The 25,825-nt window shown below is 47.9% G+C and overlaps 1 protein-coding gene across 2 annotated transcripts in view; it reads right to left on the bottom strand.

Moving 5' to 3' along the window:
* Window positions 1–10,442: 10,442 nt before the first annotated feature.
* GABBR1 (gamma-aminobutyric acid type B receptor subunit 1) overlaps window positions 10,443–25,825 on the bottom strand; it is a 28,778-nt gene continuing 13,395 nt past the window's right edge. The window contains 12 exon segments of one of the 2 annotated variants that reach the window (NM_001163275.1): window positions 10,443–11,849; window positions 12,555–12,698; window positions 12,888–13,016; window positions 13,998–14,125; window positions 14,799–14,892; window positions 15,317–15,424; window positions 15,527–15,643; window positions 16,952–17,084; window positions 17,530–17,680; window positions 19,019–19,096; window positions 20,550–20,613; window positions 21,207–21,449. In NM_001163275.1, coding sequence (NP_001156747.1) covers window positions 11,676–11,849; window positions 12,555–12,698; window positions 12,888–13,016; window positions 13,998–14,125; window positions 14,799–14,892; window positions 15,317–15,424; window positions 15,527–15,643; window positions 16,952–17,084; window positions 17,530–17,680; window positions 19,019–19,096; window positions 20,550–20,613; window positions 21,207–21,449 — 1,563 coding nt within the window. In that variant the 3' untranslated portion in view covers window positions 10,443–11,675. 2 annotated transcript variants of the gene reach the window in all.

The following is a 25,825-nucleotide window of genomic DNA, read 5'->3' as shown; positions in this document are numbered from 1 at the left end:
TTCTTACTCACTAATCACATCCTTTGAAAAATTCTCAAAATTAATCAGAAAGATAAATAGAACTCAAAGAGTGGACAGAGTAGGGAGGAAACCTGCAGAATATTTCTAGCTCAGGGATTCTCTGATTCTAACGTAATTGACTAAATGACAGAATTCATATAAGTATAATATACTATAAACTAATAAATGAAAATTTAAGGCAAATTAGAGATAACATTCAAGGAAGCTTACAATTTAATCCTTTCTTGGTTCCCTCTGATTTATCTCAAAATGTCTATTTCTTTTCCATCCAACAATATAGTAAGTTTTAGGTGGGGGTCTCATGTTTTACTCATATTTGTATTTGCATCTATGTTTAGCCCAGTGTTCCATCTGTCAAATCAGTAAATAAACATTGTGCCAAACTCACTTTCTACTCACAGAGAAGAGTGAAATAGTTTATTATGAAGTGAGTTATTACTTACTCTGACATGATTGCAGGTTTATTCATAAATAATTTAGAAATTCAATTCAAAAGTCCTCTTGACTCTTTAAAAGCTATTTGGTATGAATGAAACTTGGTACCAAGCCCCCTGTTATTCTCACACCCACTTAAATGGTTCTTATTTCTGGAGATTATGGTGATCATGGCAAGATACTCATCTTGGGGATCTAGAAATTTTATGCCTCTGGTGGGAGCTCTTGGGGAATAGATATGCTGGAGGTGGGAACACTTTCAGAAAGGTGGGGTATTGGGGAGCAGTCTCTTTCCTGCCTGCCTTAGGCTCTAGCAGGTCTTCTCTGGGTTGAGTGAGGGGGGCGGAGATTGGTTTCTGGGTTGACCCAACACTCTGCCCACAGTCTGGCTAGTGGAGTGTTCCCCTCTCTGCTTCCTCCATCTCATCCCCTTCTTTTCCTCCTCTGTCACCACTTCAAGTCTCCCTCCTGATCACATGTATGCTTTTCTCTTGACCTGATATATGTTCACCCTCTCCCCTACTAGTCTCTTCCCTTCTTTATAACTGTCTCAAGAACCACTTCCTGCAGAAGTGTTTCTGAACTTAACCCCACTCAGCACAAAGCACACTCATAGGTGTTATTCATCACGACTATGAATCAAATGTCCTGGGGTGGGCACCATTTAAGTGGGCAAGTGGACATTTGGTTGGACTGATTCCCTGAGACGAGAGACCAGGGCTTATGCTTCTGGATGGGGTCTCTTGCAGGGAAAAATCCATGACCCTCTTGTCATTTGGGGATACTCTGATAGCAGGCCACGGGGTCTTCCATGGTCTCTTCTAACAGCCGCGATCGAGTCGTACATCCTTTTAGCACATGGAATCTCTGGATCGGGGGGAGGCGGGAGGGTTGGTTATAGCATCCCCTGAGGATGGTGAAATTCTTCCTCAAATCATGTGTTCTCTCCTTACTGGCTTAGAGAGAGGCTGAGGACCATCTCCACCAACACTAAACCTGCATGTGTACAGATATAGACACTTCCCTAGAAGCACATGAACCTTTCCTGATGGGAGGAAGGGCTCTCCCCCATCAACCATCGGCTGCTTAAGGACAAACCTTACAGATTCTCATGGAGAAATGAACAGCCTGAAGGCTAAACTGACGACTTTCCAGTGGGCATTCCCATCCTTGGGCCCTGGGATAACACTCCCCTCCTTCCTTCCCTGCCTGACTCACTGTGCGTCTTGCCCTCTCCCCACACCCCCCAGGTACCTCTTCGGTGCCCCCTTCACTTCCTTATTCCTGAGGGTGGTAAGGAGTGGGTTGAGGGCGGATGTGACTACAGTGTAGAAAAGAGAAATGAATTTGTCCAACACTGGTTGTACCTGTGCGTGGGTTGCAGGTAGGGGTAGATGGCAGATCAATGGAACAGGCAGATGGTTGTCAGGTGAAACCTACAGGTGCCCACTACTTTCCTGCGGCTGCCTCTGATCCTCATGCCCCATACAGCATGGGCCACGGCAGCAGGTAGGCCAGGATGACGGCAGACCGCACCAGCAGCCGCATGGTCCAGAGCCATCACCGCCAGGAGGACACACTCAGCCGAGCCCAGCACCAGCGATGCGCACAGCTGTGCCAGGCAGCCACCACGCTCCAGCCTCAGCACCTGGCAATGCACGTTGGCCAGCAGGGGTGGCACCAGGCTCATGGTGAAGCCTATATCCACCAGGGACAGATGGCAGAGGAAGTAGTACATGGGCGCACACTGCCAGCAGCACCAGCGCCGAGTTGCCAATTACAATCAGGAGGTAGCAGAGGAGGAGGGCGGAAAGGACAGGCTGCAGGGAGGGTCAGTTGGAGAAGCCCAGCAGGAGGCAGTGCTTCTCTGTGCTGTGGTTGCCCTAAAGCAGGAAATTCCAGGAAAGTTGGGAAGGACAACACACACAGGGTGATGTATCCCTTACAAGCAAAGGAAAACCCAGACCATGGGGAGTGGGGAAGGAGAACGGACCTCAGCACACACATGCTTAGGTGTCCACTGGAGCTCATTTACAGATCTGAACCCTTAGTTTAGGAAGGCAGCCAAATATTAGTATACCCTAGTTGAAGTATTTACCAGAAAATTCTATGAGGAAGATAGAATCTCCCTCCTATAAATAAATAAACTTGGGCTCAATAAGGTAAATCATCCCAAAGTCATAGCTAGTGAGTGGCCCTGTGTACTCAAGCCTGTTTGATTTCCAAACTAGTGCTCTTCTGCTGCTTCCCTGCTTCTGATTGTACTCCTCCGGGCCAAAGTAGAAATCTAATCTTCCTCTCACATGAAAGCCCTTCAGATATTTGAAGACAGATTTCTCTTTGAGCCTCCCAATCCCCTTCTTTGAAAGTGTGTTCTGCCTGAAAACAGATGCAATGTCCCAGGCTGGTATAACCAACACTGGGTAGATCACAACTATCACCTTCTTTGTGTCAGGTGCTCTACCTCTATTAATACAACCCAATATACTGCTGACTACTGAATTTTAATCTGCTGAATCTCTCTTCCAGACTGTGTCCAAAGTCCATGCCACTCCTGCTTACCATTTAGTGTGATGATTTTGAGCAACACAGATCAGCACATGTGTCCAACTTTTTGCAGAGCACATCTGTAGCAGCCTTTAAATCCAGAGTCATCTGGGTAGAGGAAACACCCTTAGTCAGGAGACCCGGGTTCCACCTAGCAAAACTGCGTTTGACCAGTGACTTGATATGAGGAAGTCACTTCATTTCCCTCTACCTCAATATTTTCATGTGTAAAAGGAAGACTTTGAGCCTAGATGACCTCTGAGGTTCCTAGCTGTAATTTAATAAATACTTCTCATTTAATTTTTTTGACCACATCACAAAGCATGTGGGATCCTAGTTCTCTGACTAGGGATTGAACCTGAACCACTGCACTGGAAGCATGGGGCCTTAACCACTGGACCACCAGGGAAGTCCCAATAAATATTTTTCAAACAAACTAAAAGTGGATGCAGAAGACTTTTAACTCTCAGGATGATGCTGAATCAAATTTCCTAATGATATAGAAACCATCATGGGTGATGTGATAGATCAAAGTCACATAGAAATCTTTCTACTGCATGGTCCCTGACAGGTATCATTATAAGGAAAACATTTTAAAAGTCATGTTCACTGTTCTTAAATTATAAATTATAATCTTCTATTTTTATTGTTCAGGAAAGAACCTTCTTCCCCCCAACACAGCAATGTATTTATATAGTTCTCCCGTTTATCTTCATTAGGCAGAACCGATTATTAATGTGATTGAGAACAAGGATTCAGGAGTCAATGTTTGGACAGTGTGGGTTTGGTGCCATCTAATGGCATAATGTGATATTGCATCTGGCATCCCAGACTCCTGACCTAAGACCTAGCAGTGTCCACTGTGGTTATCAGTCCTGTGCTCTTGCTCAGAAAGATGATAATTATCATAATTGTTATTATTAGGTATTTATATAGTGAGTATGATATCCCAGGGGTAAATTAAAGTGGCCTACACATTTAATCTATGGTACAACACTATGAAACAGATAATATTCAGTTTAGTTCAGTCGTGTCTGACTCTGCGACCCCATGAATTGCAGCATGCCAGGCCTCCCTGTCCATCACCAACTCCCGGAGTTCACTCAGACTCATGTCCATTGAGTTGGTGATGCCATCCAGCCATCTCATCCTCTCCCAAATGCAGAGTTTAAGTAGCAGTTGAACCATGTCAGATATGTGGACCCAAGAGGACTGATTCAAGTCCTCGTGGTCTCAACCCTGCGGTTGGATACAAATAGTGTCTCCCTAGCCCAGGTGAGAAGTCTCAAGCTCTCGGTGAACTCTGAGGAAAATATCCCCATCTAGAAATAATTTGATCCCCCAGCTGAAGGAGGTTTGCTTCCCTGAACAAGAGCAGAGAGAAGGGAAGAGAGAAGGGAAGAGAGAGTTCCTAAGAGCATCCTACAGGAACTCTAAGGAACTTCTTGTTCCCTGGGAACAAGAAACAATAGCCTGCCTGGAGGAAGTTTTGGGACAGCTTATGGGGTGTGTTCCTCAGTTCTCCACTAGATTTCAGACTCCCAAAAGTACAGACCATAATGTTGCAGACAGTTGGCCCCTAATTAGTTCTATAAATGAATGAGTGAGTAAATGTCTCTAAAGAATGTGTCAAGGGTTCTGGGATCCTAATCTCACAGTTGCTGTCTGCCGCTTTTCCATGGCAAAGACAATACCAAATTCTCTTGGGCACATGCTGACAAAATAAGAAAAAGGAAAAGCCTAGTTTTATTCTAGTCCCAACACAAAAAGGCTTTGATTCAATATTTACTCTGGAATCAGCACAACACAGCAGTATTAACTCTATTTCAATCCTAATCTTCATTTTAGCCTTCATGGACTAATGTTCTTGACTCCTTGGCCTCCTAATTAGATTGTATCTTAATCTCAATGTAGACCCCCATTTTAAATTTAATAATCCTAATCTCAACCCTACAAGTGATGTCAACCCTAGTTCTACTTTTCAAATCACGTATGTAATACATTTTTCTCATGATCACCTCTGTCCTCTTTCTCTCAGTGGGACCTGGAAATTTCTGCTCTTTTTGTCTGTTTATCAGCTACCCATGCCCAAAAGCTCTAATGTCCTCATACAGGAAAATCCTTTCTAGAGATTCTAGGGGAAATACAACAGAGAATTAAAAGAAGTGTAAATAATCTGCTTTCATGAAACCTAATTTGTTCAATAAATGGTTTAACAGAGGCTTTAAGACTAACATTCCAAATGCATTCAGTCTGTGCGGACAGTTATCTACTGGATACTCCAGGAGAAAATCCAGCACAAGTTCACTCAGTCACAACCCTCAGAGTGTTTGAAGCAGGTTGAAATGGTCAGAGACACAATTCCAACATAAGTAACCACTACACAACTGAGTTGGGGCTCCCCAGGTGGCACCTGTGCTAAAGAACCCGCCTGCCAATGCAGGAGACACGGGTTCAATCCCTGGGTCAGGACGGTCCCCTGGAGAAGGGCATGGCAACCCACTCTAGTATTCTCACCTGTCACCTGGAGAATCCCATGGACAGAGGAGCCTGGTGGACTACAGTCCATAGGGTCGCAGAGAACTGAACAAGACTGAAGCGACTTAGCATGCACACAACTGAGCTGGGGGCAAGTATGAGGCCAAAGGCATAGAGAATGAAAGAATAAAGTGTGCAGATGTGTGGGTGGTGTGGGTATCAGAGAATTTTTCCAAAGGTTTGAAACACAGCAGAGGGAACAATATTAACATGAAATATTTGCCAATTTGCTGTGTGGAAATGAGCTAATGTATGTTGTGCATTAAGATGGAAAGATGTGAGGTGAGGAGTTACACCAGTGAGCCAAATGATTAAAAAGGAAAATGTAAGTTATTTTAGAAACATGTAGAAGCTATTGAATTGGATACAAGTGGAAAAAGGGATATCCTTACAGACAATTAAAGACTATAAGATTTACGTCCTGTGAATGTGGGCACTTCCCTATCCAGTAGGACACACGAGTTGGAAGCACTTGAGTTCAGTCACTTCAGTCATGTCAGACTCTGCGACCCCATGGACTAGCTCCCCAGGCTCCTCTGCCCAGGGGATTCTCCAGGCAAGAATACTGGAGTGTGTTGCCACGCCCTTCCCTAAGGGAACCTTCCCAACCCAGGGATGGAACTCTTGAGTCTCCAGCATTGGCAGGCAGATTCTTTACCACTAGTGCTGCCTGGAAAGCCCTGGAAGCACTTAAAGGACCTTATTCAGGAACCTCAGGGTATAACCTCCAGTTCACTTATGAGGGGCTCACTGCACCATGAATAGGTCCGGAAGCATAAGCCCAGCTTCTGTTGTGTCCCTCCAGCACCCACGGAAGCCAGCCTTCCCAGTTGCCCTGACCGGAATTCATCACTCATGACTGAAAGGTTCCAGGATATGCTACCCCAGAACATGTCTCTTTGGCATATAGATTATTTTAAGCTAAAGGCCATTAACCTGCAGCTGTGGGAAAAGCTCTAAAACAGAGCACAGGCTTTCTTTTTATAAAAGAAATTTGCATTTATTAAGGCGTCTCCCCATCATGTACCTGGAAAAGGAGTTTTAACAACACTCTTAAGGAGAGGGAACTGGCTTAAATCTGCATGACAAACCTTAGTAACAATACTTACTGACTACACTTTTCCTTCCCATGTGGCACTAGTGGTAAAGAACCTGCCTGCCAATACAGTAGATTAAGAGATGCAGGTTCAATCCCTGGGTCGGGAAGATCCCCTGGAGGAGGAAATGGCAACCGACTCCAATAATCTTGCCTGGAGAATCCCACAGACAGAGGAGCCTGGCAGGCTATAGTCCATGGGGTCGCAAACAGTCAGACACAATGGAAGCGACTGACTTAGCACACACTTTTCCTGATTGCTTTCCCAAAACTTGCCTCCACCCGGAAGCTCAAAACCCCTTTTCCTTTGTTTAGCCTAAAATGGTATATAAGCCCCAGTTCTAATGGTCTCTCTGGGTTTCTCATCACTGACTATTCCCACGTGCATGCACGATGCACATGGTAATAAACTTCTGTTTTTCTCCTGTTAATCTGTCTTTTGTTGGTCTCATTTCCAGGGCCCCAGCTAAATAAAGAACCTAGATGGGTTCTAGACGAAAAAGATTATTTCTCCTCCCCTCCACCCCAAGAACACTCCTGTCCTGCTTAGCTTTACTGCCACTCGGTCCCAGCACAGCGCCCTCTCGGGGAGGCCTCCATGCGGTTCTCGGTGGCAGCCCTTTCATCTTTGGGGGTTCCCTTCCTTGCTCCATGGGCTGTGTAAGTGGATGCTTCATTGATTAAGTATTTTGAAAATCAACCCTGCTGGTGGGGTAGGGGAGAGCGCTGTCTGATATGAAGCCCACTCTCCGATTCCCCTTGGGTTAATGGAACCTGAAGAACAAAGAGGATTTCCTGTTTCAAAAACCAGAGAGAATAAACTCTATCCAGAGTGGCCTAAAATTACAATGGACCGTAGGACGAACTACAGTTGGCAGGAAGGGCTAGGAGTGGGACTACTGCTGGCCCTGAAGCATCCAGAAGCAACCAAAGACCCAGAAAGAGACTGAAAGGCAGCAAACAGCAAGCAACGCCTGGGTGATGGGCCTGGGTGGGAACATGGCAGCATGTGAGGTGCCATGAACACTGGCTTTGGAGTAGACAGACCAGATGCAGTGGATCATTCTTTCCAAAGAAGGCTGCAGCAACATATTTAACCCATCCCACATGTTCTTTTCACAGTGGGACTGATGCTTAGCCCAGCATGAAGTGAGGTCCGTTCTTCCTCTCCTTGAATCTGGGCATGGCCTTGTGACTGCCCCGACAATGGATGCTAGGTGATGTACAAGGCTGTGTCAGAAAAAAAGTTGGGCTTCAACCTAGCTGGCTCCAACCCTTGCCTTTGGAACCCAGGCACCATGTTATAAGGAATCCCAGAGTGCATGCAAAGGCCAGGTGTAGGGGTTCCAGTCCACAGTCCCAGCTGAGGTCTTAACCAACTCCCATCTTGAGGCCCTTCTGAGGATTCCAGCCCCCAACCTTCAAATCTCTCCACTGTCCCCTGAGTTCCTGACCCACAAAGCCATGAGCCATAATAAATGATTATTTTCTTAAGCCACTGTTTTGGGGTAACAGGTTATGCAGCAACAGACACTAATTCACTCAACCTGGATGCTGTCTCCTCTCATCAACTGTGTGACCCTGGACCAGAGTCTTCCTCTTGGAGTTGCAGTCTCCTTGCCAGAAAACAGACATGAGCACATGACCCCTTCCCTCGGCACAGTCCCGAGCAGCAGAACTAACAACTGTGAGGTGCCGACACTCCTGGCTGTTCTCTCAAGCTACCTTGTTTAATTTACCTGCCTACTTACTTCAACTTTCCACTTTGAGAAGGTACATCCCACAAAAGCCCATCTTGCCTACTGCTCTGGTATCGTTTAGTTGCTAAATCCTGTCCAACTCTTGCGACCCCATGGACTGTAGCCTGCCAAGTTCCTCTGTCCATGGGATTTCTCAGCAAGAATACTGGAATGGGTTGCCATTTCTTTTTCCAGGGGATCTTCCCAACCCAGGAATCAAACCTGGGTCTCCTGCATTGCAGGTAGATTCTTTTTTGACTGAGCTACGAGGGAAGCCCTGCCCACTGCTCTACCCCAAGGCCTAGACAAGCACCTACCACCATAATTTCCCCATCAAAACCTGATTGACTGAAAAAAAAAATAGTAAAACTAACGTAGCAGCAAAGTGTTCACAAAATACTTCCTGTTAATAAGTGATCAGGGCAGGGAGGCAAAAGACCCAAGTCAAGGCAGAGCAGGGGCCACTGAAGTCTGGCAGACAGTCTAGAGTTCAAGATGTTCTACAGTCAGATCTGAAAGCCCAGGGGTGAAGCCCACCCTGACCCAGCAGGGCTGGAGAGGCCAAGGGAGCTCTTCCCAGAACTGCTGAGTAGTAGTCACACACTTCCTCCCCACACCAGGGGCCTCCGCTAGCCCTACCATTTGACCTGGCCCCTGTCTGTGCTGCCAGCCAAGAATGTCTGGCTTAACCACGGCACAGTAGAACTGATCTTCTCTAATCCGCAGCCCTGCTAAGTGCAAAGAGGGCTTCCAAGGTGGCTCAGTAGTAAAGAACCCACCTGCCAAGCAGGAAACGCAGGTTCAATACCTGGTCGGGAAGATTTCGCTGGAGAAGGAAATGGCAAGCCACCCCAGTATTCTTGCCTGGGAAATCCCATGGACAGAGGAGCCCAGCAGGGTATAGTTCACAGGGCTGTAAAGAGTCAGACACCACTTAGTGACTAAACAACAAGTACAAGGAAAGTTCAAGGTGGTTAACTCTAGTCTTTTCTGTTCTGCCCAGGGCTGGGAGGTAGCTCCCACTACTGCTTCTGAAGCCAACTGTCCATTTTCTACACTACCAGCTGACCTCTTCCACAGGCCTCTTTCCTTTGCCTTGAGAATGCTCCATTGTGGGATGAAGGGCAACTCGATTCAAATCCTAGTGATCCAAAGCGGATACTCACAGTGAAATGGTTTTCAAGTACTGGTCCAAGATTTAACTTCCCCTGCTCTTGGGAAACTTCAGAAATTGGCTATTAAATAGGGTGGTGAAATGACAGAGCCCATCCAATCCTTGCAGCACTTTCGGAAAAAATATATGAAAATCACTTTTAAAAAAATCAATGCTATGGGGAAGGAGAGAAACTGAGCTTCGGAAAAAAAAAAAAAAACCACTTCTCCAAGGGGACACAAAAAATTACAAAATTGTCGAGCAATGTTTTGTTTCCATTGGCCATTGAGGACTTTCTTTCATGTGGACAGCAAACTCCTGCCAAGATGCTCAGAGTTCTCAATGACTTTTCAGCCTGGAAGAACTCAGGGACCATCTAATCTGCTACCTCTGAGCGGTCATGTTTTATTATTATCCTCAATTCCTAGGAGGAATAGCCCTCACATCTGTTCAGCCACATGCTCCAGGCTCCCAATACATGCCCATCACTGTCAGAGACCTCATTAAACAGTGACAGTGGCTTGTTTACCCAACATGCTCCGTGAGCCAAGAACCATCGTGAGCACTCGTCCTGGCATCCACTCCACAGAGGGATGGATGTGAAGATGGTGGTGGGGACGATGACTATTACGTTCACACGTGAGGACGTGGAGACTAGAGATTGGGAATGTTTTTTGTGTGTGGTAGAATCTGAAGCTCTGGGAGTTTGACTCCAGCCCACACTTTTAACCTGTTATGTCACCCCTCACTAATCTCAGCCCTAACTGTGTCCTGCTTTGCCCTGCTAAGCCCTCGATGGATCAACACCTCTGTCCATCCCTCCACTGAAGTGCCTTTTCATCAATGCGGGGGCCCCCCAGAGCCTCCCTCCTTGGGCTGAAGCCCATTCGGTTCACAGTAAGGGACGAGTCACTCCATTCACTGGTTTATTGAGATTTGGGGAGCTCCTTCCCCCAAGACACCACAGTGCAAAAAGGACACCATCTCCTGCCACACAGGACCATCTTCCACCTCCACAGTCAGGGGTGCCTTCCTTTGGTCAGGCTTTTCACCAACCACCCACTGCAAGGAGCTCCCCCAACCTGCCCCCATTTCTTCTCCTTTCTTTCCCTCAGAAAAATACAAAACCGAAGGGAACACTCTTGTAGAGGAGGATTGTGAGTGTGGACCGAGGATGCTCCAGAGCACAAAGGAGAACAGGGTGAGTGCAAGCAGAAACCGAGTGTGATGTGGACCCAGACGTGGACGGCCCCACCAGGTGGGAATCGGGGGAAAGTCTGCAACAATGTGCAGGGTGGGTGCATATGGCTCTGCTGGAAGAACACAATGATTTTAAGGTGCAAAAAGAAGAGGGTACACGAGGGCACATAGGGCAAGTGCACAGGTAAACTTGGACGTGTACAAATGGCACACGCCCACCCACACAGCTCTCCCAAGGGCATATCCATGACCATGAGGGGGCACACGCAGCCATGAGCGAAGGGAATACAGCAGGGCACGTGTAGCCACGGGAAGGGTGGAGAGAGCACATGTGAAACGCATGTGCAAACAAGAAAGTGAGAACAGGGAGGATAGATGTGTGTTGGAAGAGGGAAGGAGCATGTGAGCCTTGACAAAAAGAGTGAGTGCCTTGCAAAAGCTAAATTCAAGAGGGATAAAACGTGTGGCTGTGTGGAGGGACAAGTGGGTTGGAAGGAGATGAGGATGGTGAGAGAAATGGCCAGGCCCTGTTGCCACGGGGAGAGCACTCTGGGGAGGCCCCTGCCGGTGGGAGCAGAGCACAAAGGCGAGGGGGCTGCTGGGTTGTCGTGGCAACCAGAGGAAAAGAAGAGGGGGTGTGTGTCCTGAGGCACCAAGGAGCCAGTGAGTGAGAAGCTTCAAGCCGGGTACAAACTCGATTATGAAGTAGAGATAGACAATGATACGAATGAATGAGAGAACAGGGCCCGGCTCCCAGAGCACTGGAGACTCAGACGACGCTGGAACCTGGGACTCTGGGACTCAAGAGGGGCAGGTATTTACAAGAGATGGGATGGAACGGTGTTCTTCCCACCTAGGGTAGGGATCCCCTGCTTCGTCCCGAGCTCCCCCCCTTCTCCTTCTCCCTCTCCCTCCCCCTACTTGCCTGTCCCCCCTCACACCTCCCTCACTTGTAAAGCAAGTGGACTCGACTTCCATCACAGCTAAGCCGGTCAGGGGGCTCAGGGGGCCCCCTGGGCAGGCCCCCCGAGGGGTCTGGGGGTGTCGGAGGGTGACGCCGGGATCGGAGCTGCTGCCGAGACTGGAGCTGATGGCGCAGTTCAGAGACCCGCTCCTCTTTCTGGAAGAAGAACACAACCGGGCGAGTGGGAGAGAGAAGTCAGGAAAGGGTAGGAGGAGGGAAGGAGAAGCAGAGAAAAATGTGGGGGAGAGGGAGGGGAAGACGGACAGAAGAAAGGAACAGGAACCATCAGGCAGGAACAGGGAGAGCCGAAAGCACACACTGAACACAGTGGGGCAGCAGTTGAGATCAGCGAAAGAAAGGGGGTAGGGGAGGGGGAAAAAGGGCCGAGCACATAGCTTCCGCTTCCGGTAACGCACTCAACAGATTAATGCCAACCCAGTTTGAACACCCCCAGCCTAACATTGCACTGGCCCCTAACTCCCGCTGGGGGCACTGCAAACACCCTGTATATCTGCCCAGACCCCTCTCACTGGAGTGTATACTCAACCCCCACAACCAGCCACGCCCAGCCCAGGGCCACGCCCTCGCCTCCAGGAGGCGGAGTCAACAATGCAGATCCTGCTCTAGAGCCCCTCTACCCGCTGAGGCCTGCTCTTGACCAGATTTTTACCTGAGACTGACTCCACCTTCTCCCCTTCCCTGTCCTCTTCCACTTACTCCCTGGCAGCTTGTCTCCTGAGACCCTCCCTTGGTAAATCACGTGCACAGGAACCCCGATCTCAAGCTCTACCTCTGGAAGCCTGACCCCACCCGAAACGTGGGCCTCCCTGACCTGCCGCCACCTCTGCCTTCACCACGTACCTCGGCGATGATCTTCTCCAGCTCGCGGTTCTCCTTCTCCAACAGCCTGGACTTCTCCTCCTCGTTGTTGTTGGTCGAGGACCCTGTCTTCATGGTGTCCTGTGCCTCCGACTGCCACTCCCCTCGGGTGATCAGCCTGCGCATCTGGGAGCAGGAGTTGGGGGTGTGGATGGGCCAGCACGGACTGTCAGCAATTAGCTCATGGTGGGTTGCAATTGGAAGGAAGGAAAACAAGAGGGAGCTGGGCCCAAAACAGACGAAGTGGGAGGAAGGGAAGTAGGGACACAGAGGGGACAGGGGCTGGAGAGGCTTGGAGGACAACCAGAGCCATACCTTGGGCACAAAGAGCACCACCAGGGTGATATAGGAGGAGAAAACTATGGCGAGAGAGGCGAAGGCGAAGGCAGCATCCTGCTGGCTCGACAGAATCATGGTGACCGGGGCAGTGATAAGGCATAGAACCTGGGGGCAAAGCGTGTGTGGGGTCACAGGCCTGCTGGCTTAGACAAGAGCCAGGGCCTTCTTCCCCCAGAAAAGTCTATGGGGACAGGTTCCTGGGGAACTTTCCATTCAAAAAAGACCCAAAGTCGGGATGTGAGAGTTGAACCATAAAGAAGGCTGAGCACTGAAGAACTGATGCTTTTGAATTGTGGGGTGCTGAAGAAGACTCTTGAGAGTCCTTTGGACAGCAAGGACATCAAACCAGTCAAACCTATAGGAAATCAACCCTGAATATTCACTGGAAGTACTGATGCTGAAGCTGAAGCTCCAATACTTTGGCCACCTGATGGGAAGAGCTGATTCACTGGGGAAAACCCTGATGCTGGGAAAGACTGAAAGCAAAGGAGAAGGAGGCAGCCAAGGATGAGATGGTTGGATGGCATCACTGACTCAGTGGACATGATTTTGAGCAGACTCTGGGAGATAGAGGAGGACAGGGAAGTCCATGGGGTCTCAAAGAGTAGGACATGACTTAGCGACTGAACAACAATAGTCAGGTTCATCCTCAAATGTAGGTTGGTAAGAATCCCAGATAAACTGTCCCAAACCAGCTCCAGCTCTAGGACAGCCCCTCCCTCCAGACAGGAGCCCCCAGGATCTCTGTACACACATCAGAGTCCTTAAGAGCCAGTCCTGAGCATCCCCGGCAGGAAATCTCATTCAGATTCCAGCTTGGGAACCACAGATGAGGAATTTCACCTGTTTCTGCTTCCGCATCTGTCTAGTGGGGATGCTAATCACCACATCACTGGGTGGTTGTACGAAGATTGATGTGCACTTTATACATTTATAAAGGGCTTTTCAAACCCAAGGCATTAGAAAACGTTTTAAGACTTCTACCCAACTGACCCCACACCGGGCACCTCATTCTTCCCAGGCCACCCCCATCTGGGTTGCTGTGGCCAGTCCCCATGGTCAATGCCAGGTGTCCAGGGAGCTCACCGCCACATTGTAGATGGCCATGCCCACAGCCCGGTGGTCATTGATCTTCTCGGTGGACACACTCTTGGTCTCATAAGCAAGAAAGATACCCAGCAGCAGCAGTAGCCCCTTGTAACCATAGAAGATCCCTAGGATGGCAGGGAAGGGTTATCCTCCACTCACTCCCCACTTCTCTGTGCTCCTTCTGATGGCAGTGACATGGGGGTCTCCTCTCCAACCCAGCCCCTCTGACCTAGTATGCCCCTCCCTGTCCACTGCCCCCGGGTCCACCCAACTCGCCCTGACCTCATTGCTTCCTCCTGGGACAAGAGCCCCATCACACAGGACGATGATGGTCATGAGTGGTTGTCAGTACACACAGTGTCTCACCTCCTCACCCTCTGAGTGGGAAGATGGCTTTCCACGCTGAGGGCAGGTTTGCCATTTGTGGTCAGAGTGATATTAAAAGGGCCAAAGGGGCCTAACCCCTCGCAGCCCCAGTCTCACTCCAGGGAGTGAACCAGACAGAGATGGAGATGAGGGTGAGGCCACATCACTGGTCCCTCTGATGAACACAAGCTCTGCCTCATCCCTGCAGTGGACACTAAGCACTTCAGGCAAAAGACCAACTCTCCCCATGCTCAGAAAAGACTAATGCAGTGACAAACAGGAGGAGATTCAAACTGAGTTGACATGAGCTCTCTGCCTCTTTTTCCAAAGACCCTTCTCTCTTCAAAGCTACTGCCCACTGCATACACACTCCCTCCCTACTAGCCCCCCTTTATGGGCATCTCCCCCACCCCTCCCCCACACCCTGCACACCAAGCCACGTGTTCATTTTCTTGGAGCTACAGTGCTCCAGCTGGGGCAGAATAGACACGTCAATATCTTCCTTCGGCTCCTCCTTGGCAAAAGTCTAAGGAAGAGAGAGAGCCACAGGCAAGATGGTTGCCGTCCTCCCCTCCCCTCCCCACCTCTGCTCAGTCCCCGACTCCCAGTTCTGCCCCCTCTTTCTGAAGAGATCCTCAGTTCTCATTCCATATCCAACTCCAGGCCTGGGAACATTTGCCTAAACACTTTATAAGTGCTTGTTCCCTCACTTTCACGATGTCTGAAAATCTGCCCATCCTCCCAGATCCCCACCTCTTCCTTTCGTCACAGGAATTCAGAGTGTCTGCTAGGGCTCCCTCCAGGAAGCAGGGAGAGCTGCTGAGATACCCAGGGCTGGAACACACCTCCCATGGGCAGCTCTTCTCCTCAAGACCCCCTGCAGCTCCTGAGGCCCTTCCACCAGTGTGTCCTGCAAGGCCTCCTGACCCAAGCGCCTCCTCAAAGGGTACCTCAATGGTCCGGTGCAGGGGGTCCACAATCTGCCAGATGGCGAGGGTGAGGACGTCCATGCCCACCAGCAGGCCCACCGTGGCATACAGCTTCCAGGGCTCCAGGGTCTGAGTCAACACACAGAGTACAGGCATGTTGGGGTAGGGGACAGGGCCTCCCAATCCCTGAGAGCCCAGGTGCTAGGGGCTGAAGGATCTGGAGCAGCTCACCTTCCTCCACTCTTTCTTTTCCTCCTTCTTTGTGAAGACTGTATGGACCCACCAGATCTTGGTGAACATGGAGCCATAGCCCAGGCTAAAGCCCAAACCCAGGAGCCAAAGGCGGGCCTAGGAAAGGAGAGAGGGCAGGAGAGAATAGGGCAGGGCAGCAGGTGAGCAGTGCCAGGATGGGGCAGGGCTGTAGGAGGGAACGGATGACCAGACTGGCAGGATGCAGCCGGTAAGGGCTGGGTGGGGAAGGTGACTGGGCAGCAGACAGTCTCTTTGCACTTTGCCACCTGGATAATCTTGCTAAAAAATGGGTTTTAATAGCCAATCACTTCTGACTGTTCCCCAAGGCCTGCAGATTGCAGCCTGAACACCTCCAGATGTGGCATGAGACCCTTTACAACATGGTCCCACCCACCTTTCCAGCCTCTTCTCCCCCCAGACCCTTACCTGCCCCAGACACTCACCTGCCCCGTGCTCCAGCCCTGCTCAACTGCTTGCTTGCTTACCCTTGCCCTTGATCTACTCTCTTTTGTGCCTCTGCTACCCAGAGGACACTCCCTCCGCTCCTGGAGTAACCCTCTTTTATTTCTCCAGCTGACAAAAGCCCTGCATCCTTCACAATTTACATGCCGCCTTTGGTGACGTCCACGCAGCCACTCGGACAGTCAGCTGCTTTCTCTTCGCTCCCACAGCAGATCCCTGCTCTGATACCTCTTGTGTGTCACTGCTAATTATCTACTTTCCCACTGTATTGGGTCTCTCTGAAGAATTGTAGGTGTATGTATGTGCAAATGCCATGTGTACAGACGTGTGATCAGGATAGGTACAGAGCAGAGGAGAAGAGTGAGAATGAGCAGGAAAGACAGGGGCAGTATTTCCCACCAGCATAAGAGAGAATCAAACAAATATTGCTGCTGAAGCCAGGCTTACTCTGTAGCCCCAGAACCTTCCATGTGCCAAGAGTCCCACAGGGCCTCCTCTCTGTGTGAGAGCAGTCCCTTCCCCCCAATTCTCCCTGCTGTTGGTTCAGATCCCCGCCTCCGTCCTTCCCAACCACAACTAAGGCTCCCGCGGGAAGTCCCCAGTTCTTGTTCTCAGCCCCCGCGCCACAGACAGGCCACCATTGTCCGAGGGTTCTCTGTGCAGACCCCCTTCCTGTGCCTTCAATACCTCCCTACCCTTCTCTGCAAGGCATGCCATGGCAACCTTGGAACTGACAAGCCAGCTACAGAATGAAAAAGTCTGGAGGCACAGAAAGAAGGGACAGAGCCAGACAGAGATCAGAGGGCAATGTCAGGAGAAGAACTAGGGACAAGGAGGAAAGACAAGAAGGACAGGCAGGGGACGGCGCATCACAGAAGGCATTCCTGAGGGGGCGGGCCGGAGAACCATGCTGTGGCAGGAGACCTGCCACCCCCTCCTCACCTGGCAGACGAAGGGGAACTGACTTCTCCCGATGTGGTAACCATCCAGCCCGAGGGGGAAGACGGCGGCTAACGCTAGTGAGCAGCCCACAGCAGTCAGATTATTCAGGTTGGGCTGTGAGTTCTGGATATAACTAGGGCAGAGGCGGAAGGGTGGGAGAGATTGAAGAGCAGAATTACCCTCCTCTCCAGGGAGGCTCAGCTCCCCAAACACCCCGCAACAGCCTGACCCCAACCTCAGGACCAGGAGACAAAGCCAGTTCGGTCATGGGGTCCCACAGACGGCTTCCCGGGCACAGGACCCTGCCACACACACACTCTTTAGAACCCTAAATTATGTTACCTGATCCCAAAAGCTTTTTTATTTTTCCATTAGCTGCTTTGGAGCAGGGATGGGAGTTATACCTGGCTTCCCCCTTTTCATTCCCAGTCGTCACTGGGCAAACACTAATCCAGAGTGGCAACCTCAGAGACGCACCGCCTCAGGAGCTACATACGTTCCTTCTCACTCCCTTCAAGCAAATGACAGTTATCTTGGAGAAGCAGACAGGACAGGGAAATGTCAGAAGAGAAACTTACCGGACATGGGAGTTATAGATGTTAAAGGACAGACAGACAACAGCTAGAACAATGCCCAGGCTGGAGAGAACGGAGACGGAGATAAAGAGTTTCTGTGACAGGAAGCGGAACGTCTTGATGACCAAGGTCTGGTCAGCTGGAGGGGACCCTCCTGCGTGGCACAGGGGAGGGGGAAGAGAAAGGAGGAAGGACAAAGGTATGAAGGCGGGACAGGAGAAAGGGGAGAAGGACCAAGCTGCTGATGGGCACCCAGGTCTTTTAACTCTGAGGACAGGAGGCCCTAACTGCCCTGAATCAGGGCTTGCTGCAGCCCAAATGCTCTTTGATTCTGGGGCTCTTAGGAAGCAATCAGAAATGAAACAAGAAGATGGAGCTAGAGGCTGAGCTGTATCACCAATTGTAGTCTTTTTGTTGTTGCTTTTTGTTCTTTGTGTTTTTTCATCTTTCTTTCAGGAAAGAAAAATGGAAGGGAAAGAGGGGGATACTAAGAAATAAATTTTATGAGGTCTCTTACAGCTCAAATCAGAAGCTGCAAAAGACAGTCATAGAGTCATGAAGCTAAAGTGCCTCAAAATAGAGTCTGGCCTCCTAACCTTAGGAGGAATTTTCTTTAAAAAAAAAAAAACTGATCTGTGATTTTAACCCTAGCTAGGTGATATTCCCAAAGGTGTTTCTCAGTTATTATTAAAGGGAAGCTCAAAGTTGTCACAGAATTCACAGAAAGCGGGGGGGAAAAAATGACTAATTTCAATTTGCTGAGCTTTAAAAAAAAAAAAAAGGCATAATTTAGGCCATGAAGCATTTATAGCAATACAGAACACTGTCCTAAATTCAAATTATAAAAAAAAATTCAGAACTCCAGCAGTGCTGAGAACTACTCGATTTCAGCTGGGCAGGGCAGATGGCAGCTGTCTTCCATGGCTGTGCCCTTCCCCCTCCTGAAGACACCAAGCCTTTTTTTGATCAATAGAGTCCTCATTTTGCCTACCTTGAGTATATTTCCCATTTCCTATTATTTAGCCCACCAAGCACACAAGGAATATAATTGCTTCCTTTCTCTCCTTAAAAAGCACATTTTAACAGAAGACAATTAAATGAGGTTTTACGTCCTCTCCTACAGTTTAAGTAACCGTCTTCCTAAGAAAGCTAAGAGGCAACTTGAGGCTTGAAGTAGCTGATTCAGATACATCAGGTCACCAGAACATCTGGGAAACCCAAATGGAGTTTTCATTTCCCGCCCCCTGGACCTAATCCCTAGTCGTCCCAGGAATGTACTAGTTTTAAGAATGCGTTGCTACCCACCACCTACACCCTCTCCAAATGCACCAGTCTCTCCTACCCACATCTTGGAGGTTTTATTCCTTTTCTCAGAAACCCAGCCCCTGGTTCATTTCAACCCCATGGTACCAACCACCCCACCCTCGTTCAAACATAGTATTCATCAACGGTTCAGAAGGGTTAAAGGAAATTATAAACAAGACCCACTTACCAATCCACTTATCTGTTTTGGACCAGGAAAGGTCATCCTTGGTGCTGTCATAATAGCCAATCTTCTTGTAGCTGCCACCTGGACAGATGATAGGAGTAACCACAGGTAGGTGACGAGCTGATCCCAAGCATTCTCAACCTCCCACTTCCATAAAGTAGATCTCTGTGGTCATATCTGATTCTCCCTTCACCTGAGCCCCCAAAGGATACTTGGAAGGATCTGGGGGCCACTTGAAACAGTGATCTGATTGAAAAGCACTATAGGGTGGATTCCAAGGCAACACAAAGAAATTATTGTTTAGTCACTCAGTCATGTCTGACTCTTTTGTGACTCCATGGACTTGTAGCCTGCAGGCTTCTCTGTCCATGGGATTTCCCAGAAGAATATTGGAGTGGGTTGCCATTTCCTTCTCCAGAGAATCTTCGCAGTTCAGGGATCAAACTCATGTCTCCTGCATTGGCAGGCACATTCTCTACCGCTGAGCCACCAGGGAAGCACACACGAACAAACAAGAATATCTTATATGCTTTAAGCCCTTCAGTGAAGAACGCTGCACAGGATGTCTGCCACCTATTCCATGGGCTCACACCTCAGGAAAATGTCTCTCACTGTGATTCTGGCTTAAAAATCTTTAAACATGTTTCTGCTTATTCTTCCTCTCCTGATATAATCACAAGATCTATTTTCCCAGAGGCTTTCATTTTAATTTTAGAAATTTCTCTTCCATTGACTTGGCTTCTAATTTCTTACACAAGTTGCATCTGCCTCTTAAAAAGCCACAAAGTAAAATTCAGCCACTCCTAAGATTTCTAGAGCTGCCCCAGTTACCATAACTTTTTCTTCTAAAGCCAACTCGCAGCCCTTGGACCGTGGCTGAAGTCTATTCGTTCTTGTCCTGGTTACAAAGATCTGAGAGGATGTAGGAGGTCAGGAGAAGGAAAAGAAACTTTTCACAGGAGGCCAAGAAATGGTTCTTTTGGCCCTGCTCTAAGAGTCTGAGTGGAGTGGAGTTGAAAAACTAATTCACAAGTTTTGCAAATACCTCACTGTGTGAAGTTATAAGCATATACCATCTAGAAAAGCCAAACTAGATGTACTGCAGAAAAATTAGAGCTAATTGTTTACATATCAAGGAAATGCAATAGGTTCCCTTTAAAAATAGCATGTTTCCTAGATTCAGCTTTCCTTGGGTCCATGAATATGCCACTGACAAGTCATGAACCCCTCAAGTCACCCACCAGAGGGAAATTTCTCAAATCAAAATGGGGGCCATTAGGGGAAAAGAATGGTGGTTTTCAATTTGCATGCACAACCACTGCAACTCAAAGAAATTCATCCATCGCTAAGCTTTTTATTATCAACATCATCATTATTTAAAAGCTTGGGGAACACGGAAGAGCAGGCAGGAGGTAGGGAGGCACCAAGGCAATGTCTTCATGTCTCCCAGGGTACTCCTCCCAGACGTATCCTAGCCCAGCCCCAGCCTGGCCCCCTAACTGACCTCCCCATCCCCCCACATCCCTATGCTCACCCTGCAGCTGCTCGATGAGCGTCCATGCCATCCGAGAGCCGCTGGCATCAAACACCACATGGCCCTGAGGGGGAGAAACATGTGGAGGAAGGCAAAGGGGATAAAAGCAAGAGCGAAACGAGAACATCAGGGCCTCTTTGAATCCTTATGTTTTTGAAGTAATTGAGCTTCTGAATGAATTCTATTTATGGCATTTGCCTGCATATAGGACATACCCCAGATGCCCATACCCTAGATTTTAGAAACATTATTCTTTGGAAAAGAAGCTTCACCTAGGAGATTTGAATGGGAAAAATCCCCAGATGGAACACCAGGGGACCTGGCCTCTGGCTGTGTGACCTGAGCAAGTCACCAAGTCCCTCTGGATGCTGATTTCCCCACTTTAAGAGGAATAGGGAGAGGATCTTTCAGGCTGCTTCCTCTATTAAAATCCTGTAATTTTCATCTGACTCATAAATATCGGGACTGAGAGAAGTGAGGGGAGAGGTTGGAAGAAATGGAATATATCATCGTTCTTCTAGACTTCTGTGGGATTTTCTGGCTTAGGGGCTCCTACTTCCCTGGTCTGAGACTGATTATTGCAGAGAGGTAACTGAGACAGAAGGCATGTCTCCAGATGGGAGGACTGAGGCCAGCAAAGGGGTTGCTGTAACTCACGGAAACACCCTCAAAGGACGAGGAGTTCATTGCCCGGTAGATTTGGTCAGTTATGGTCTGGTTGTTGTAGTTGAAGTCTTCCAGGCGCACACCCGAACGGCCGCCCCCTCCGGACGTCTTGTTGAGGGCCAGTGCTAAGGCCCAGATGGCATCATAGGCTAGGGGTGCCTCCTGGAAGCCTCCCGTCTCCTCGGGGTGTCGTTTTAGTCGTTTGGTCAGTTTCTCCACAAATTCCTGGGACGTCTAGGAAGGGAAGAACAGGTCAAAAGGATTGGAGTAGGGTGGGCTTCTGAGTCTGGCTCTGACACTTTGACTTGAATGGATGGTTTGTGTTCTTGTCAGATTGAGCCTCTGTACATTCAACATCTTTAACTATACATGCGCGTCAAAGATCAGAAGCTACTAGACTAGAGCAGGGGTTAACTGGTTCCGATGGCCTTAGTGTGCACAGCTGCAAGCTCAGAACTGCAAGCAGAGAAGTTTAATAAATAGATACTCTGCATAATGAACAGCAGAGAGAATGAAATGAAAGCAGAGAGAGAGAGCAAAGCAAAGATGTGGCCCTGCCAGTGAGGAGCTGCAGCATTGGTGTTCTCTCAGCCTTCAGACTCTCCCAACAGAGCTGACGCAGGAACTAACAGCTCCTCCAAGTCTGAAAGAGCCCAGAAAAGGTGACACCACAGCCTTCCTCGCCCTGTCAACCAAAAAGATTTTTCTTTAGCGTGCTAACTTCCTGCCATCCTCATGTGCTTTCAGTTCACTGTCTCTTGGATGGTTTTCAGAAGACTAGGGATTGCAGAAACACCCTTCACACATTTGAAGTCGATTATTCAATCCCTACCCACACCCCTCCCAACCTTACATCTTCTTTTTCCAAGAAAGCTAAAAAGAATAAGAGCTCCTTTAACTCTGTCATGAAATGGATCAAGAGAGCTGAATTTCTATACCCGGCAGTAACACTGTTTACCTAAATGACTGCAAGTAAATTGCTTCTTTTTTTGGAACTGTCTTCTACATAATGGGGAAAATCATGTCTGCCCTTCCTTACCTCCCAGAAACCATACCAGGAAAGGCTCAGTGTCCACCTCTTGACAAGGCACAGCTAACACACAGGGGCACCACACAGCTCTGTTTAGACTTGGAATGTGTTAACATATATACATGGGCTTCCCTGGTGGCTCAGACAGTATAGAATCTGCCTGCAATGCGGGAGACCAACATACATACATACTCTAATGAAGGGATGAATAGATGAATGAAGAATAAATATGAATCTCTGTTCCAGATGCCCCGCCTACTTTCCCTTCTATTCAGCTTTCTGGAGACACGGGGGAATGGGAAATGCAAAGGATGTGCAGTGTGCTGAGGTAGAAACAGCCCAGGATTGAAGACAAGGAAGCCTGCACTCTGCTCCTCCTGAGGACAGGACCAGGGTCTCTTCTGCTCCTAATCCTCAGCATCCAGCACTGTGCCTCACCCATTCTGGACAAACAACAAGTGTCTATAGATGAAGGCAATGAAATGTGATTATCTATCTATCAACACCCACTCAATGTACAACACCAAGAGTGAGCCCTCTGTAAACAATGGACATTGAGTGTTAATGACGTAGCAGTATAGGTTCATCAGCTGTAAACACTCTGGTGGGGAATGCCGATAATGGGGGAAGCAGGGAGTGGGGCAGGGAGCATATAGGAAACCTCTGTGTCTTCCTCTCAATTTTCCTGTGAACTTAAAAACTGCTTCCAAAAAAACCATCTTTGGACTTCCCTTGTGGCTCAGTGGTAAAGAATCTACCTGCCAATGCTGGAGACATGGATTCAAACCCTGATCCAGGAAGAATCCACATGCCAAGGAGCAACAAAACCCATGTGCCACAACTATTGAGCCTGTGCTCTAGAGCCTGGGAGCACATCTACTGAAGCCTGCATGCCTTGGAGCCCATGCTCCACAACAAGAGAAGCCACCACAATGAGAAGCCCACACATCACAACTAGAGAGTAGCCCCTGCTCACTACAACTAGAGAAAGCCCACACAGCAATGAAGACCCAGCACAGCCAAAATAAATAAATAAATAAAATTATTTTTCAAAAAACCATCTTTAAGAAAAATGTCCATTGGATGGATAAATGGAAAGATGCCTTCTAATTCCAAATAATCCACCAAGCTGCTATTTAATCTCAAACAAGTTATTAGATTTCACTATGGAATTATCCGGGCTTCCCTGGTGGCTCAGTCGGTAAAGAATTTGCCTGCAATGCAGGAGACCTGGGTTTGATCCCTGGGATGGGAAGATCCCCTAGAGGAGGGCGTGGCAACCCACTCTAGTATTCTTGCCTGGAGAATCCCCATGGACAGAGGAGCCTGGCGGGCTGCAGTCCATGGAGTCAAAAAGAGTCAGACACAACTGAGCAATGAAGCACAGCACATGGAGTTATTTGGCTTTAAAGTGGGAGTGATATTAACTACCTTGAAAAGTTGTTATAAGGATGAAATTACAACATTATAAAATGCTGAGTATAACGTTACATTTTCTCTTTCAACGTCATCATTATTACCAATATTCAAATCTGTAATTCCAGCTCAATATTTCAAGTCCTAAATCTCTGTCTCTAAGGCATTTGTAACTATATAATCAGTAATCTCAAATTAAAAATATCTAAGAATAAGCTTTATTTTTCCAACACTCCCCAGTATATAGGACTGAAACCTTAGGATCACCTTAGACTCTTTCAAATCACCGAGTCCTCTTAATACTTTTGTGCTGAAATGTTTCATTAATATCACTTCTTATACAAAATAATGTTCATCATAATTATAGCTGATATCTACATTGTTCTTATTATTGTCCTCGTATATATCAACTTATTTAATTCTCAGATAACCCAATGAGGTAAATACTATATATGCTCATTTTAGAAAGTGACAAGGAACCTGAGACACAGAACAGTTTCACCTGCTTGAAGGTATGCTGCAAGCACATGGCTGAGCTGGGATTCCAATCCGTTCAAAGTCCATTCGCTTCCAACTACCCTGTAAACTGGAATGTCTCTCTCCAATAGCACCTGCTCAGCAGACAGCAACTAGCCTGAGCAACCTGTCAGCCTCCAAGCCCATCCAGCCTTCAGTTCAAAGTAAACCCTGCATCCAAAAATCACTCAGACAGGAAGGGAATCATCTGCTCTGCATGTCACTCTACCCAGCCCCGATCCTCATACTCCCCTGGCTTCCGGTCACCACCACTAACACACTTGGATACAGGGAGCACCACTGCCCTCAGGCATGACTAAAATTACCAAAAAGTCTCTCCCCTTTGGGTCAGCAATGATGGCTATATATTTTCAAATAGAAATGTTATAAGGCGGCTTAAGGAAAACGACAAAAATTCCACAAAACCCATAGAAAATAGTGAATTATTAATGAATTACCCAAGTACCAATGTATGATCCTAAATTTTTAACAGTCCTGTTGGCAGTCTCTATATGTGAGAACAGATGTCCAGTGGTGATCTAAAATGTATATCCTGAGGTAGATTTTTATTTTCTATTGTACCCAACTCCTCTATCCCAACCAGAATTTACTGACAATCTTTTTTTAATTTTCCAGACTCTTTAAAATCATTTATTTAATTAATTTTTATTTTTTGGCCTCTCCTGGTGGCATGTTGGATATTTTCCTGACCAGGGATGGAACCCTCCTGCCCTGAACTGGAAGCATGGAGTCTTAACTGCTGGAATGCCAAAGAAGTCCCCATATCTTATCCCCAGGTATACTGCCTCATACCTGAGCTCTAGTACAGCTCCAGCCTGGAGCTATTTTTCTCCAAAACCACTCTAATCCACTCTCCCATATATGGCTCCTAAAAACTCTTTCTCTAAACCAGAATTTCTCAGTCTCTGCACTATTGACATGTTGAGCAGGATAATCCTTTGTTGTGGGGATGATCCTTTGCATTGTAAGTTATTTAGAAGTATTCCTGGGGACTTCCCTGGTGGTCCGGCAGCTAAGACTCCACATTCCCAATACAGGGGGCTGGGGATCGATCCCTGGTCAGGAAACTAGACCTCACATGCCACAACTAAGAGTTCGAATGCCACAACTAAGACCCAACACAACCAAACAAATATTTAAAAAAAAGAAGTAGTATTCCTGGCCAACTCATTAGAAACCAGTTGTGACAACCAAAACTTCCCTAAATATTGCAACCTCTGATTGAAAACCACTGCACTACCAGGCCTCAAAGTGTGGTCCCCAGACCAGTGGCATCAACATCTCAGGGAACTTGTTGAAATGTATTAAGTTCCAGTCCCACTCTAGACACACTGAATCAGAACTTCCAAGGGAAGAGCCCAGTCATGGTTCTGATACGGACTAAAGTTTGAGAACTACTGATCTAAATGCAAGGCCTTCCTTACAGAGAGAAGGCAACTCTGCTTTTCTTCTAAATCTCCTCAGTTCTGGGTCGTAGGCTCCACCCTTGATTCTGATCCACTTCTCTTGGTCCTATCTGATCCATCTATAACCTTGTGTCTAGTTAATTATTAAGATGGCTTCTACACTCTGAAAAATCTTGGCCTCTTCATCTGGCATTTTAGGCTATCAAGCAGGCCTAGCAATA

Source organism: Bos taurus, chromosome 23, assembly GCF_002263795.3.
Source record: "Bos taurus isolate L1 Dominette 01449 registration number 42190680 breed Hereford chromosome 23, ARS-UCD2.0, whole genome shotgun sequence".
NCBI lineage: Eukaryota > Metazoa > Chordata > Mammalia > Artiodactyla > Bovidae > Bos > Bos taurus.
Note: the sequence above shows the minus strand (reverse complement) of the source record. Positions and strands in the feature narration are given on the sequence as shown.